This window comes from Lissotriton vulgaris, chromosome 10, assembly GCF_964263255.1.
Source record: "Lissotriton vulgaris chromosome 10, aLisVul1.2, whole genome shotgun sequence".
Taxonomy (NCBI): Eukaryota; Metazoa; Chordata; class Amphibia; order Caudata; family Salamandridae; genus Lissotriton; species Lissotriton vulgaris.
The window spans coordinates 27072129-27088098 of NC_141698.1; the positions used below are offsets into that span (position 1 = coordinate 27072129).

Here is a 15970-nt window from a genome sequence, read left to right on the forward strand (position 1 = left end):
CCGACTCCATTATTGCGGCAACAGCCAGGCAGAGGGCAAACGTCCCAACAACATCCGGCCTACCACCAGACAAAGAAAGCCGGAGGATGGACCTAACTGGGAGAAAGGTAGAGAGGAACGCAGCGGTACACTGGCGCATGGCGAACTCAAATGCCCTACTGAACAGGCACCAGTACCAACACTGGAACGAGTTCGGACAGCTGCCCAAGCACCTCTCTGAGCAATATCAGCAAAGAGCTTCACACCTGGTGGAGGGAGGAAAGAACATTGCAAATGCTTGCCTGAAAACAGCCTTGGATGGGGCTGACACATCCAGCAGGCAGATGATGATAGGCCTTGCAATTCAGAGGGATGAGAAGGGGTGCCCCGACACGGAGACCGAACGGAAGAGGGGTAAACCAGCCCGGAACGTCACACCAGACATTCCAGCAAACCAACCAGGGTGACAGTCAAGCCCATCCGGGACAGCAAAAACAAAATTGGCAGTACCAGCCTTGGGGCCAGTCCTTTCGCGGAAGGTCGAATGGACGTGGACAGACGAGAAGAGGGGCCAACAACCCACCTCAAAGTGACTCCGCCACGCGAAGTGTGCTCACTCACGCAACTCCTCAGAGGGTGGTGCACCATAGGACCAAAAAGAGAGGGTTACACAAACCAAATGTCAACGAACATGTAACACCAGTAGGAGGCAGGTTATAACCTTTCTTCCAAGAGTGGAAGAAAATAACAGACAAATGGATACTCAACATCATACAGTTCGGATACTGGATAGAGTTGGAAAAGAGACTACCGAACAGAAAACCAAAAAGAAGGGCGCACTCGGGGAAAGAGCGAGCGCTACTCCTAGAAGAAGCACAAGAACTCCTCCAAAAGGAGGCCAACGAAAATGTCCCATTCAGAGAAAGGAACAAGGGAGTGTACTCAAACTATTTCTTGGTACCAAAGGTGGACGAACGCTAAGACCTATCCTGGACCTAAGGTTCCTGAACAAGTACATAAAGACGCAAACATTCAAAATGACATCCCTACAGGAGGTCATTCCTCAGATAAGGGACGGAGACTTCAGTCCACCATAGACCTAAAAGATGCCTACCTGCACATTCCCATGAACATGCAACACCAGTATCTACTAAGATTTACCAGAACAAAGAACACTACCAGTTCACAGCCCTGGCCTTCGGACTAAAATCCGCATTAAGGGTCTTCCCCCAAATGCCTCGCAGCCGTGGCGGCCAGGGATTCATGTATACCCTTACCTCGACGACTGGCTCATAAAAGCAAGCTCCCACAAGACATGCAAAGAGCACGCACAGCGGGTCACAAAAACGCTAACGGATCTAGGATTCTCCATACACTCGGGAAAATCCTCAATGGAACCAGAGCAGGTGAAGATCTTCCTGGGGGCACAGATCAACACCATACAGAGGAAAGTGTTCCCCAGCGACAAGAGAACACTGGCCCTGCTAAAGGAGACACGTCTGTACCAGAAGGGGCGAGCTCGGACAGTGAGGACAGCGAGCAAGATCATGGGATGATGGCGTCCTGCATACACCATTCCAGGAATGGTCACAAGCTACAGGGAGTTGGGTAGATCTAGTGGTTGTAACGCACGCAGTGCAGGAGGAGATAACCTGGTGGAACAAGGAGAACATCACAAAGGGGAAGCCTTTAACACTACCAACCCCATCGGTGACCATCACCACAGACGCATCCCAGGTGGGATGGGGAGCACATATGAGCAAGCTCAGGGTGAGGGGTCTATGGACTCCAGCAGATGCAGTCGGACATATCAACTACCTGGACCGGAAGACGGTGTTCCTCGCCCTGAAGGCCTTCCGGAAAAGACTGTACAACCAGACAGCGTTAATACAAACTGACAACACAACAACAATGTTCTACATCAACAAGCAGGGAGGAACACAATCAGCCCCACTATCCAACCTAGCACAGGAGAAATGGAGACGGGCCATCCCGCTCAAAATAGACCTGCTAGCCATACACCTACCAGGGAAGGACAGTGTGGACCGGACAGGCTCAGCAGACAGACTTCAGCATCCCACGAGTGGGAACTCAACGCGCAGGAAACGCAAAGGCTATTCAGGAGGTGGGGAACACAGACGATAGACCTATTTGCAACACAACAGAATGCAAAATGCAAGATGCCAAAACTTCGCATCCAGGCAACCAGGGGTACGATCCCAGGGGAATGCCCTATCGATAAGCTGGTCGAAAACATTTGCCTACTCTTTTCCCCCGATACCCTTGATACCCAGGGTACTCAACAAGTTCAGGACCAGCAACATGACACTGATCCTGGTGGCACCACAGTGGGCGAGGCAGAGCCTCAACGTTGCGGCATGGCTCCTGAGGACATAGTTTGCACATCTAAGACTTCCTGAGAGCACCCTGCGGGTGCTACGAGAGGCAAGGAAACCTACCACACGTAAATGCTATGTGGCAAAATGGAAAAGGTTCACACAATGGTGCAGCGGGGAAAAACTGCACAAAAAGAGGACAAAGCAATCAACGGTGCTAAGATATCTCACACAACTGCTGAAAGCAAAACTAAGCTCATCCTCGCTGAGGGTTCACCTAGCAGCGGTAGTAGCCTACACAAGAGGAGAGACAGGAAAGAGCTTCTTTATATCACAAGTAGTAAAGAGATTCCTGGAAGGGGGGAAAAAAATTGCACCACCAAAGAGGATGCCGCCGCCAGCATGGAACCTTAATTTAGTTCTAACAGTGCTTATAAAAGTGCCCTTTGAACCCATCCACAAGGCCTCACTACAGATGCTAACAATGAAGACGGCCTTCCTGGTGGCAATCACCTCGCTGCGCAGGGTAAGCGAGCTGCAAGCTCTAACGCTGCAAGAGCCGTACATCCAAATACAGAATGACAGGGTGGTAATGAGAACGGACCCACACTTAATGCCAAAGGTGGTGTCAAGGTTTCACATGAACCAAACAATACAAATACCAAGCTTTTTTCAGAAACCATCCACAAGAGCAGAGGGCACTGCACACTCTAGACGCTAGAAGGGCAGTGATGCATTACATAGAAAGAACGAAGGAGCACAGGAAAACAAAGCAGTTCTTTGTGTCCTTCGCAACCAGTGTCCTGGGTAGACCAGTAACAAAGGACACCATTGCACGATGGATCGCTCTAATGATACAATTCTGCCACAAGCAGGCAGGGCAAGAACTATCAGAGCAAGCCCACTCCACCAGAAAGAAGGGAGCAACAATAGCCTTCCTGGCTAACACACCCATTCAGGACATATGCCTGGCGGCAACATGGGCTTCAGTGCACACGTTTACTAAGCACTAATGCGTGGACATACAAATGAACAAGGAACTACAGGTAGGACTCCAAGTGCTTCAACACATATTCAACAACCAACTCCCATCTTACACCCAGCCGCCACAAACGTAACAAACCGCTACAAAATCTAAGCACAGCATAGTGAATCAAGAAAGATTCATGCTGCAAAACGAATAGTTTCTTACCTGTCGGTGTAGTCTTGCAGCTTGAAGATCTTTCTGGATTTACTAGCGAACCCATCCTCCTCCGCCAGAAAGATGAGGCAGGAGAAGAAGGTGGAAATACAAGGTTTAATATGCAAACAGACACTTGAAGAGGCTAAGTGGAAAATAATTTCCTTAAGGAAAAAATTGAAAACATTGACAAGGATTTAAGAAAAAAAAAAACAAGAAAAAAAGAATCCGAAGATGGAGCCCAAAGGTGGGAGTGTCCTGACGTCACAGGAAGTACACCAGAAGGTGGGACGTCGACACCCACCTGGGCTTCGAAAAAAAAAAAAGATTACGATTCCGGACCCAACCACTAGACCGCGGAATAGTGCACAGCATAGTGAATCCAGAAAGATCTTCAAGCTGCAAAACTACACCGACCGGTAAGAAACGATTTGTTTCCGCGTGCAACCTCTGCCTATTCCCGGAACAAGACGAAAAAGACTGCGACGCGTGATGATAGTTTTGAACGAAGAAGACGCTCTGTGACAGTCTGGCTCGATGTCATGAAATGCAACATCAGGGTGGCTCTGCATCGGACATATTCGGCAAAGATTCAGAGAGAGAAGAACTACCCGCTCAAGGAGTTGAAGAAGCAGAACATATCTCAGAGGCGGACTCCGACATAGAAGAAAAGGAGCAAGTTACACCGGGTCAGGGTACCGCGAGTACCGAAATCCCCTTGCCCCAGCAACCCAAGACCAAAAAGGCACTGGTCCTTCCGCTACCTTCGGGCCGAGGTCAACACATAAACGAGGTTTTGGGTGCCCCACCTTCTGGCCCGGCGCCGAAACACAAGGAAAAACCTTCCGGCTCGAGTCTGCCCCATCCCAGTGCCAAGATGAAATCTTTGGCATCGAAACCGAAGCATGTCTTGGTAACCATTCCACCGTTACAGAAGAGTACATCTTTGGAGCCGAAGGGTTCGGAGCCGAAACTTTAGATGCCGAAAATGACAACCAAAGACAAAAAGACTCCACCAAAAGAGCCTCGGTCCGACGTTCCACCTTCGGATCCTAAACAGAAAGAACTGGGAATACATCCAGACAATGGACATATCCATGCAAAACTACCTGAGAAAAGGAAAATGGGCTTGCAGGAGGATTACCACATTCCTCTGAAGGGAAAGAATTTGAGTACTAACCCTTCTCCACCTCCTTTGCACACTGATCCAAATTTACTCAACCCACCCATAAACTCACCACCACCACTATCACCTGACCCACTGGATGAGGATAGGCCACAGGATACTGACCCATGGGAAGATTATGACATTGACCCAAACACGGATAATGACCCTGATTTATATCCGTCCAGACCCTCACCACCCGACAACAACATAGGATACATTGAGCTACTTAACAAGGCTGCTCATTATCATGGGGTGGAGCTGAATAAGGAGACTTTAGAAGAGGATTTCTTATTCGAAACCCTAAGTTCCTCTTAAAAAGCTACTCATACACAGCCAATGCTTAAAGGGAAGCTCAAGCATACAGATGAGATCGTTAAAGATCCTGTGAGGGCAAGAATCATTACACCCAGGGTGGAGTAAAAATATAAACCTACACCTACTGACCCCACTTACATCAAGGGTCAGCTGCCTTTAGACTCCCTTGTGGTTTCCAGTGCTCGCAAGAGAGCTAACTCAAAGACCATAGGTGAGACCTTCCTCCTGATGAGTCGGAATTAATTGATGCCTCTGGCAAAAGGGTAGTGTTGCAAGCAGCCAATAATTGGCTCATTGCTAATGCTCAAGCTTTGTTAGCTCGCTATGAATAGGGCTCATTATGATGAGTTAGAGAAGCTAATGCAATTTCTGCCTGATGAGCATAAATCAAAGGCTAATGACCTTATTCAGGAGGGTAACTTAATCACAAATGCCTCCATCAGGTGTGCCTAAATGCAGCAGGCACAGCAGCCACAGCAGCCCGCGCAGTAAACACCAGCGTACTGCTACGCAGGCATGCTTGGTTGAGCAAGCCTCTATTCTCAACCAACCATTTGACAAAGAACACCTCTTTGGCCCAGCAGTTGACACTTTGCTAGAAAAAAATGAAAAAAGACACTGAGGTCGTCAAGTCTATGGGGGCTTTGCAGTTACCTTTAAATAGGGGAGCCTTTCGCCGCTCCTTTTACAGGGGTGGCTTCAAGAATATATCCACAGAGAATCCCTCCTCCTCTTACAAGTGCCACAACCAATCACCTGCATAAAGATGAGGCTATTTTAGAGGTGGGTTTAGATGAAACAACAGTAAGGGAAGTGGCAGCGGCAACTCAACACGCACTTACACCACAGACAACGACTTCCTTACGCTACCTCGATCATTCCACTCCTGTGTGGGACATCTCTCCTAGTTTCTACCTGTCTGGAATACAATCACCTCAGACAAATGGGTTCTACAAATGATTTAATATGGTTACTGCCTGGAACTTAAAGACATTCCCCCAAACATTCTTCCAAGATCATATGCAATATAACCAGGACATATCACCCTTCTCAAGCGAGAAATTCTCTCTTTGTTGGAGAAAGGAGCTATAGAACCAGTCCTGCTACAATATGAAGGGCTGGTGTATACTCCTTGTACTTCTTAATTCCCAAGACGGATGGCTCTCTCACGCCTCTACTAGACCTCAGAGGAGTAAATCTATACATTCAGTCAGACCACTTTCATATGGTGACCCTCCAACAAATGCTCCTACATCTTCAGCAAGGTGACTTTCTGTCCACTCTGGACTTGAAGGGCGCCTATTTCCATATCCCAATACACCTTGCTAACAGCAAATACCCCAGGTTTGTGGTAGCAGGCCATCCTTATCAATTCAAGGTGCTCACATTCGGAGTAACTACTGCACCCAGGGTTTTCACCAAATGCCTGGCAAAAATCGCTGCTCATCTACAAAGAAAATGCATTCACTTCTTCTCATACATAGACGACTGGCTCATAAAAGCCAGCTCGCAACAAAGCTGTGCACGTCACACACACAAAACAATGCAGTTTCTCCACGATCTTGGATTCACAGTAAATCTGTCCAAGCCCCATCTCCAGCCATCCAACACACCAGCGTATTTGGGAGCCACTATAGATACACAAAAGGCTCTGGCGTACCCGGACCAGAGTCCGTAATTTGCAGACTCTACTCTCAGTGTAAGCCTCAGCACTCATTACCAGCTTGAGTGTTCATGCAGTTACTAGGGATGATGGCGTCATATATCCTAATATTCCAGTACACAAGACTTCAAGTGCGTTCCCTGCAGGAATGCTTAGCATTTCAGTGGAACCAAGCTCAGGGTCTGTTATCAGATCTAGTGTTGGTGGATGGCCGCACTCATCGCTCTCTGCAGTGGTGGAATACAAAAAACCTTTCAAAAGAGCGGCCCTTCATCGACCCAGTTCCACAGATAGTGCTAACGGCAGATGCATTGCTCACTGGTTGGGGAGCTCATCTCCAAACGCACACAATTAAGTGCATGTGGAGCTTACAGCAACAGCTGCTTCCCATAAATCTGGAGCTGCTAGCAATTTTTCTAGCACTCAAAGCATTTCAAGTCACATTTGTGTTTGTCCCTGTTTGTGTTTTGTGTTCCCCCCTCCCTATGCTCCGCCCCCTGTGTGGCTACGCGGGGCGTTTTGTAAGCAGACCCGATGATGAAGCATGTCACACACATTTGTGTGTGAGTGAGGGCAGTTTTTCAAAACACATATTTGTGCCACAGCTTGTCTCTTCATCTTTATTGGGTTTAGTCCTCCCCACCCCTTTGTGTCTACATGTGATTAATAGGGGGTTTGGGGTGGTGGAGGAGTTTGTTTTTTGACCCTCTTCCTTCCCTTGTGAGAAATGTCTTTCATAGATTCACATGCGACCCACCCACCTCCCCTCAGATGCTCGCTTCTCCTCCTAGACTGTTTTGTCACTTTTGTGCTACGAAAATCTGAGGGCCTGAGCCTTTGAGGAGAAGGTTCTAGAGGGTTGCTTGCGCCTGATTGGCTTTAGTTTGGACTAGCATAATGACAGTGATATGCTATAAAAGTGCTTTTTTCTTTTAATGTATTCCTATGTGTTAATGCTAACCTTGGTACTTATGAGTATTTATGGTTTTAGAATGTATGTAATTATGTTTTTATATACATATGATTGGTTTTATTGCTATTTTATTTACGGCGGGGCTCCCACTTCGACGACGGGGAATATTCAAGGGGCGGAGCCGAGCCGGGCGGTCGTGCTCCATCTCGGCTCCCGGCTCCGGCGCTGCACGGGAGCCTGGATTGGCGGTTCCCCAGTGGCCCGGGGGCTGTTGTCGGCACCCACAGGAATCGGAAGGTGCAGGACACCTGCGGGGCTGCTCCGATCGCCCCTGGTGCCGCGGTAGCTAGATCTGGAGGAGACGCGAGTAGAGGACGGCCGTGGGCAAAATGGCGGCCGGAGCGCCGAGGACTTCAACTATCTATGAGAGGTACGCTGACGGGCTGACGGGCGCAATCTGAGGAACGCAGGGGCTGCCACTATCTGAAGATAGTATCCGGGGGCCTCTGTAGCGGCAAAACACCGGGGGTGGCCACGGCTAGAATCTGCCTTCCCCCGCCTGCCTGACCCTAAAATGGCGGCCCGATGTGACTCCCAGCTAACGTTCGGCGCCTTTCCTTGCTTTGCTGGACTATCTGGCCCCAGCGCTTGCTGCCTCTCCCTGGGGCGACTCCGCAGGCTCTCTCTGTGGCTCTTGCCTGCGGGGGTGAGCCCTCTTCATGGATCCCTTGGCGGTGACCCTCGCCTGCATCTGCCTCTGCGGTCTGCCACCCGACGACAACATCCCGGGAGGTAGGATCGCTGGCTGTTCGCTGTTTCCGCCCGCAACAGACGGGCCTGGGCCCGAGGCCAGAAATGTGCCCCTCCCCACCCCCCCTCACTGACCACGCTGCTTCGCGCAAACGGTGCCTGACTCCAAGATGGCGCCCTTGGGGACTCTCTTCCGATGACCGGCGAACACAGGCTCCAGGGACACGAACGCATGCCAGGGGAAACCTTTGCTTCTAACTTTGTTGCCTTCCATCTCTGCCAGGGCGCCGGGGGTCTTTCTCCCCTGACCCTCCTCTGGTCTCCGGATTGAACTCCCCTGCCCAGCTCCTCTTGAACTATGAGGCTGTGACTTTGCTGCGGACTGCCTGTCCCCCCCCTGGACCTGCTGGCTATGCCAGCCCTCTTTCTGAACCTTCGGACTTGGACCTTCGCGAGCCCCGCCATTATCTCTATATGACGTGCCTCTTCTACTAACGTTTTTCTTCCACCATTTTAGTGACCTCTCACTGTCCTTTTGACTTTCCTACTGTCTCTCTTATTGCCTCTGACCAGTATAGGCCTAGAGTATATCCATCTATATCTCCTCCTCTTGTGATTCTATCTCTTGTACATTTGCAATTTTTTTCTTTTCTATTTGCACCTTTTGTAACGCGTGTAATCCTAAGTCAGCTGAAATTCCAGGAGCCTAGTCCCGACAGCTCGACGACTTTCGGAGGGCTGGATGAGGTCCCCCGCTACACGGCGGAGGAGGGCACTGGACATCGAATGCTGGCTTATGTAAAGCGCTCTGATAACCTAAACGGTTCAAGATCCTGAAATGTGCAACGTAACTGATTCTATGTAAACTGTTGTGACAACATGTAACGGAACTGGTGCTATGTAAAGCGCTCTGATAACCTTATCGGTTCAAGTTCGCGCTATAGAAAACTCTAAAAATAAATAAATAAATAAATTCAAGCATGTGAATCTATGAAAGACACCCCAATACTGGAGTACCACTGTTTACAGGTAAGTAACAATTGTTCATGTATGCCACTCCACTGTACTGCCCTCCATGCCACACTACTGACTTTTAGCCAAGCTTTACAGCAGCCACGGTGCTGTACAACATGGCTTAAAGACATTGGCTAACCCAATAACTCACATAGGCAAGACCTATTGGCTTTGCACATACTTGTTTTAAGTGTTTGTGGAACCCACCCACAAAATAATGGGATGATACACAATATCTGTGTTAGACGGGGACCCGAAGGGGGTCGGCCGAGCAAGGGGGAGAGGTCTCCTGGCGAGGGCCCTCTCCTTCAATCGTACGGACGAGCAACCCCCCCCCCCCCCCCCCCCCCCCCCACACACACACACACAGATAGACACCACACACAGATCCGTTCGGTACACTTTTATATATATATTCTTAGGCAAGGTAGCTTGACGATACAGCAGGACCAGGATGCAAGGATCCTGTCAACTCTAGTCTCTTAAGGGAAGGGGGTAGCGGGACAGTCTCAGTACCGGTCCGGTACAGGGGTAGCGGGTGTGGAGCTCACAATCCTCGAGCTGGGGGGTTCACAAGTAGGGGCCGCGGGAGCGCCAGCAGGCCTTCACGATGGTTCACGAAGAGGACGAGCCGCGGCAGCGCCAGCAGGCCTTCAAGATGGTGCACGAAGAGGATGAGCCGCGGCAGCGCCAGCAGGCCTTCAAGATGGTTCACGAAGCGGATGAGCCGCGGCAGCGCCAGCAGGCCTTCAAGTTAGTTCACGAAGAGGATGGGCCGTGGCAGCGCCAGCAGGCCTTCGAGATGGTTCACGACGAGGATGAGCCGCGGCAGCGCCAGCAGGCCTTCAGGAGGGTTCACGAAGAGGAGCCACGGCAGCGCCAGCAGGCCTCCAAGGATGAGTTCGTCTCGGTGTCTCTCGACTCCAGGATACAACTGCCTTCCTGCTCTGGAGCTGCCCCAGTTATAGGTCTGGCGCCCTTTGTTGTCCGGACCCTCGCACTTGGAGGTCGGGAGGTCCGGGATGAGGGAGTCCAGACACCTAGCAGGGGGGTGGAGCCAACGCCCAGTGAGGCTGGGGGCGATCGAAACCTGGCGGAGGGGAGCCATCGACACTCCTCCCATTGACCCGCCAAGTGGTCTCTTCACCCTCTGGGTGGATGGTGGTACCTCGATGTCGGGGCGAGGCTAGGCCTGGGGCTGAGGTAGACACGAGGCCTGGTCGTGGAGGGTCCAAGATGGCGGCTGGGCCGGGGACGGAGGTTCGGGAGGGGACCTGGGCCATCCAGAAATGTTGCGATCATGAGCCAATGTTCCGCCGGGGAAGAGCTGGGTGTTGACCCGGCGGGCTGTAGGTGGTGTTCTTGTCCGGGGAACAGGGGTAGCAGGGGTCCGCGACCCGCCATGCGGGGAGGGGTTGGGCATGCCTCGAGGCCTGTCCAACAATCTGATTCTAGAATAGCTTCTTGTGTTTCTTTTCCTTTCTCTGAACTGCAGAAATTTATTCTAACCGAGGTGTTACCCAGGTGTCCAACATTGTTCTCCAGGTTAAATGTCCTTGTTGCCAAATCCTAGGATTGCCTCATGGGAAGGACCAGAAAGTACTGCTATATCATAGCCTGCCATGAGTTGTCAGGATTTGCTTTTTTTGTCTTGTAGTGTGGCGACTGTCTAAGGTGCTCTGATTAATACTGCCAACTTTGCATTCTTACAGAAAACATACCCGAAAAGTGGACCCCTGAAGTAAAGCACTTTTGTCCCAATGTGCCTATAATCCTTGTGGGAAACAAGAAGGACCTGCGGAACGACGAGCACACACGTAGGGAGCTGGCCAAAATGAAACAGGTGAGGCATTATGTAGGTAGTTGTTTGGTATGAATGTGGTGTCAACTTTTTATTTAAAGTGTATCTTTACTGGTCTTCTAGGAAGTACAACATTGTAGCCAGTTTGAATGTACTTTGGTTAGCATTTTTATGGCCAATTTACATGGTGATGGAATATCAGCCATTAATATAACTCATCTGTGTCCTAATCTAAGAACATGCCCTAAAGAGTGCTGAAAAGGGGTATCTGTTTCTAAACGTACCAATGGAGGACACCTAACACTGGAAGATAGTTAAGTAGCTTGTGGTTATATAGAACAGACTTGTGTAGCTAATCTGTTTTCTTAAAGATTTCTATAATTGAGGCACATAACCAGTGCACCCCATGATTAAGAATCTTTCTGTTGTAAAAGACGCAGAGGGAGTCGTTCCACTTTCATTAGATGTTTTCAACATTGCCACATGGACTCTGTGTGCCATCATCTAAATGATACGTATTGGCAGGATCCTGGGATGTGCGACTTGCACTTGCACTTTATCTCTTAAGTGTGGATACTTTACAGCACAGCTTTCCAAACGTTTCATGTTGGTGACACACCATTTTGCGAAAAAAAATTCAGGGACACGATAACGCGAGAGAGCTCAAACCACCTAAGGGGGTTGGATTGCATGGTTAAATTGATGCATCGGCGGCACAAGGGACATGACCGTGCCAAGGTTGTATGCACGAAATATGCATGCATTTTATCACCCGCCTAAGGATTACATTGCTGCTTCAGCCTGTCTTAAATCGAACCGTTGACCTACAGCCCACTGACCCATCTGTCCAGTACTGGTAGTAGTGCTGCGTGCATCTTTTGTAACATGCACACAGCACTTTTCCCTTGTAACATACTGTTTGCTACCTCTTACATTTTATTTGCTCTCGATACTTGCGCAAGTGCCACCATTGCCTCATGTAACGTTTGTTCTAGTGTTTGAGTGTCCTCCATTTATTGCATTATTATACCTCTACTTGTAATTTGTACGCTTTTGTAACCTGAACGGATGTCACTTTTTCCTCCTGTAATGTATCGTTTGCTACCTCCTTGTATTTTGTTTGCTCACAATTGTCACTATTGCCTAATGTAACTTAACGTTTGCTTTTGTAATTTGTTCACTCGTCATTTTCTCCTCATGTATCATTACTGTTCCTATTGTGAAGCGCTCTGACGCCTTCGGGTAAAGTCTGCGCTATATAAAAGCGCATAAAAGAAATAAACCAGTCTCTCCTGGAACATTTGTAAACCGAAGTTAGGGCCAGAGCTGACAAGGTCTGTACTGGGGAACCAGGTGCCAATCTCCACATTTTTGATTGGTCTTAAGGTCTGTCCAAGGTCGATGAAATAGGAATCAGTGAGTGTGGAAGTGGAAGTGTGCAAGAAAGCAATTCAGATGTGTGGCGACTGTAAAAGCCTTCCCATACGTTCTTTTGTTATGTCCTGAATAGTGCCTCCCACCGCCACCCATTAGATTTTACAGCCCCCTCTTAGCGCCCACTGTGAAAGATCTTTGGATAAGCAAATGACTCAGCAGACACACCCCTGCTCTGATTTACAAGCAGCTCACGCTGGGTCCTGATGACGAACTCCATTGCCTCCCCTTTGGAAGTCGCCGCAAGTGGCCTGCAGCACCAGAGATTAGTCACGAATCCGCGAGACTTGCCCCAACGCACGCCTCGAGGGGGCCTGACTGGCGTGACATACCTATTTACGGGGTGCAACACAGTAACGTGTTGCGCCACACAGTTGAGAAAAGTGGGCTTTACAGGGAGGCCAGAGAATCTGTCTCTTAGATTGAGAACCTGTTGTGTGAATTTAGTTTAATACCCCTTCTGGGATTTCGGCACTCTGGTTGGCTCAAGTCCTCTCTCCCTGACAATCAAAACTTTAGTTTTATCAGAGTTTAATTAAATTGGAGCCTGTGGCTGCCCAATCTCTATCTGACTTCATCTAGCATTGGCTTGTGCTGGTTCCTTAAAGTATTTTTGTCATTCGCGCTCAAGAAATGCTTCAAATAAATAAGGCTGTACTGTTCAACCATTCTGATGACCTTGAGTACCTCTGCATTCGTTTTGTCTGTTTACAAGATGAGGTCACTCTGGGAAGGAGAATTGCTCTATGGGAGAAGTTGTGAAATGCAGCAGATGTGAGGTGCTTGGCTGGCAGAGCTGACCTATCACTGGAGTGCCTTTACCAGGCTGGTAAGCGTTGGTCTGGAAAGTTGGGACATAGTATATGACATAGGTCATAGTAATTGTAGCCAGACTCCTCAATCAACCGCTAAAATTTCTAGGTGACCGCTAGCTGCAGAAGAAAAGAAGTACTTCACTTAGCTCAGGGGAAACTTATTCCCAGAGTTGAATATGTTGCGTTACTTCCTCCACCGACCGCCATATAATTCCAGTATTGGAGGGGGGAAAAAGGCATAAATAAAGTGATAAGGAGGCTTTCACATCAACAGTGGGCAGCCTGCAAAGAAGTAACCATATTGTACAGCCATGCTTGTGGTGTCCTAAATGGACAACTAATCTTAGGACTGGATCGACCTTCATAGTTAGAGCTAGAAGACCGCTTTCCCCCCATTATCCAGGTAAAAATAAGTGTATCCCTGAAATATAATCCATCACCACTACCTTCAGCCGCCTAGTACTTTGCTGAGAGGGGAGAGTAGCGACGCTCATTGTGGTTACACTTTAGGGTATACTTATTTTTTAGCATGGTTAGCTTTTGTCATTAAAAAAAGGGGGGGGGTCATATCCAGTATGCTTGCAGTATCCACTACAGATACAAGCATTTGCAATGCAATAGGTCTCGCATTATTAAAGTTTGAGCTATTGGCATTGCTAAATAATGCAACACCAATAGCTCAAACTTTAATAATGCGAGACCTATTGCATTGCAAATGCTTGTTTCTGATGGAGGCAGGTAAAGGAACAGCCACAAGAGGGGGAGGGATCGGGGGTAGCCACGACAAAGGAGAGAGTGTCAGGTACTAGGTGAATGACGACAGGAGTGAGAGCGTCTGGATATGGGACAAGTAACAATAGGAGGGAGGAGGGCGAGGGGACAGGTCAAGCGCTGACAGGGGAGAAGTGTGATGTATGTAAGCAAGAATTAATAGGGAAGGGATGGGGCGGGATGAGTAAAGCAAAACAACAAAATGCATAGGTGGGTGAGAGGGACAAGGAGCACCAACAAAAAGAGGGGAGAGAGTGGGAGGGGCGGGAGCTGGCAACAATGGAATGTGGAAGGGGTGGCAACCCTTCCCATTCGGGAGTTGGTGTGGCTAGGGGCTACTTGCAGTCACAACATTTTTCCAGAAAGGAAAACTTTGTTCCTCTTAAATCAGCCCAGGTTTTTTTTAAGAAACTCTGGCTTCTTGGGAAAAAAATATTTTGGAAAGCAGGGAGGATGATCTGTTTTCCCTTGCAGGCCACCACAGGGCCGGACTAGGAACAGCAACCAGCCCTGGCTGATTGCTGCTCGACCGACCCTGGTGGGAGGGGAGTGGTTTGGAGGGGGTGGTGCTAGTAAAAAAGCACTGCTTCGCCTGGTGCCCGCTAGGGCCAGTCTGGCCCTGGGCCACCATCTCTTACATAGTGATTAAAGCCAATCACAAGAGGTTGGCAAATTGCAACCTGCTTAAACCGGCTACTTATTATTTATATGAGGCAGGTGTTTCTGCAATCTCAGAAGACCACTTTTTGCTGATGTAATCTTTGTACATCAGGCCTTTGGTTCACAAACGCAGAATGTACACACCACGCTGTGCAGTAGCAGAATTTACAAGGTGAGCAAGGGTCAAAATGAGGCTCTCAGAATCTTAAATGAGGAGCACGAGAAAAGACCGGAGACAGGCTGCGCGTCAGCATGTGGGAGTGATCACGCAAGCAGCATCAGCTCTCAGTCTTGAGACGAGATGTACTCCGGAGAATCCCTGCAGCGATAAGAGGTTCTCCAGTATTAGGGTGTCTTTCATAGATTCACATGCTTGAATATTCCCCGTAGTCGAAGTGGCAGTCCCACTGTAAATAAAATAGCAATAAAATACTAATAACATATGCATGTAAAAACATAACAAATAAAATACACACTAGAAAAGGTAGTAAATACCCAGACATAATTCCTACATAGGAATACATGGTAGAGAGAAAACACATGTAACATATTCCTGTCATTATGTTAGGCCAAACTACAGCCAATCAGGTGCCAGCACCCCTCCAGAACCTTCTCCACAGAGCTCAGTCCTTCAGATTTTCGTAGCTCAAAAGAGTTAAAGAGGAGAAAAGAGCCTCTGAGGGGAGGTGGGCAGGTCGCATGTGAATCTATGAAAGACACCAATACTGGAGAGCCACCTGTTTACAGTTAAGTAACAAATGTTCATCATCCTCAGCCGGAGACCTGGCACGTGACACTTGGACCCAGCTGATGCAAAGCCTCCATTGGCTGGATTGGGGTGACATCATGGGGGGGGGGGCTTAGCGTGGTAATTACGTGAAGACCATGGCGCAAGACAGCAAAACCCTGCGGACTGGTCTCCATTTTGCATTCCTGGAAAACTGACATTCCATTTCCTACAATGCTGCGCAGTAAAAGCGATCGCGAAAGCAAACGCTATTATAAAAAAACACGCCCGCGACTGGTACGCGAGCGTGCGCCACAGCGTGGTTTCAGTTATCGCACCTGTGTCTGGGCACGATGATTGAAACCACATGCTCTTTGGTGCGCGTAACAGGCATCAATAGGCCATGGGCGGAGCAACGCGCCTGCCTTTAGCCTATTGCGTGCT

The 15970-nt window shown here is 49.0% G+C and overlaps 1 protein-coding gene across 1 annotated transcript in view; it reads left to right on the plus strand.

Moving 5' to 3' along the window:
- Positions 1 to 15970, plus strand: part of LOC147684384 (transforming protein RhoA-like) — an 86165-nt gene that overhangs the window by 43747 nt on the left and 26448 nt on the right. The window contains exon 4 of the mRNA XM_086940311.1: positions 11031 to 11161. Coding sequence (XP_086796437.1) covers positions 11031 to 11161 — 131 coding nt within the window. The remainder of the gene's footprint in view (positions 1 to 11030; positions 11162 to 15970) is intronic.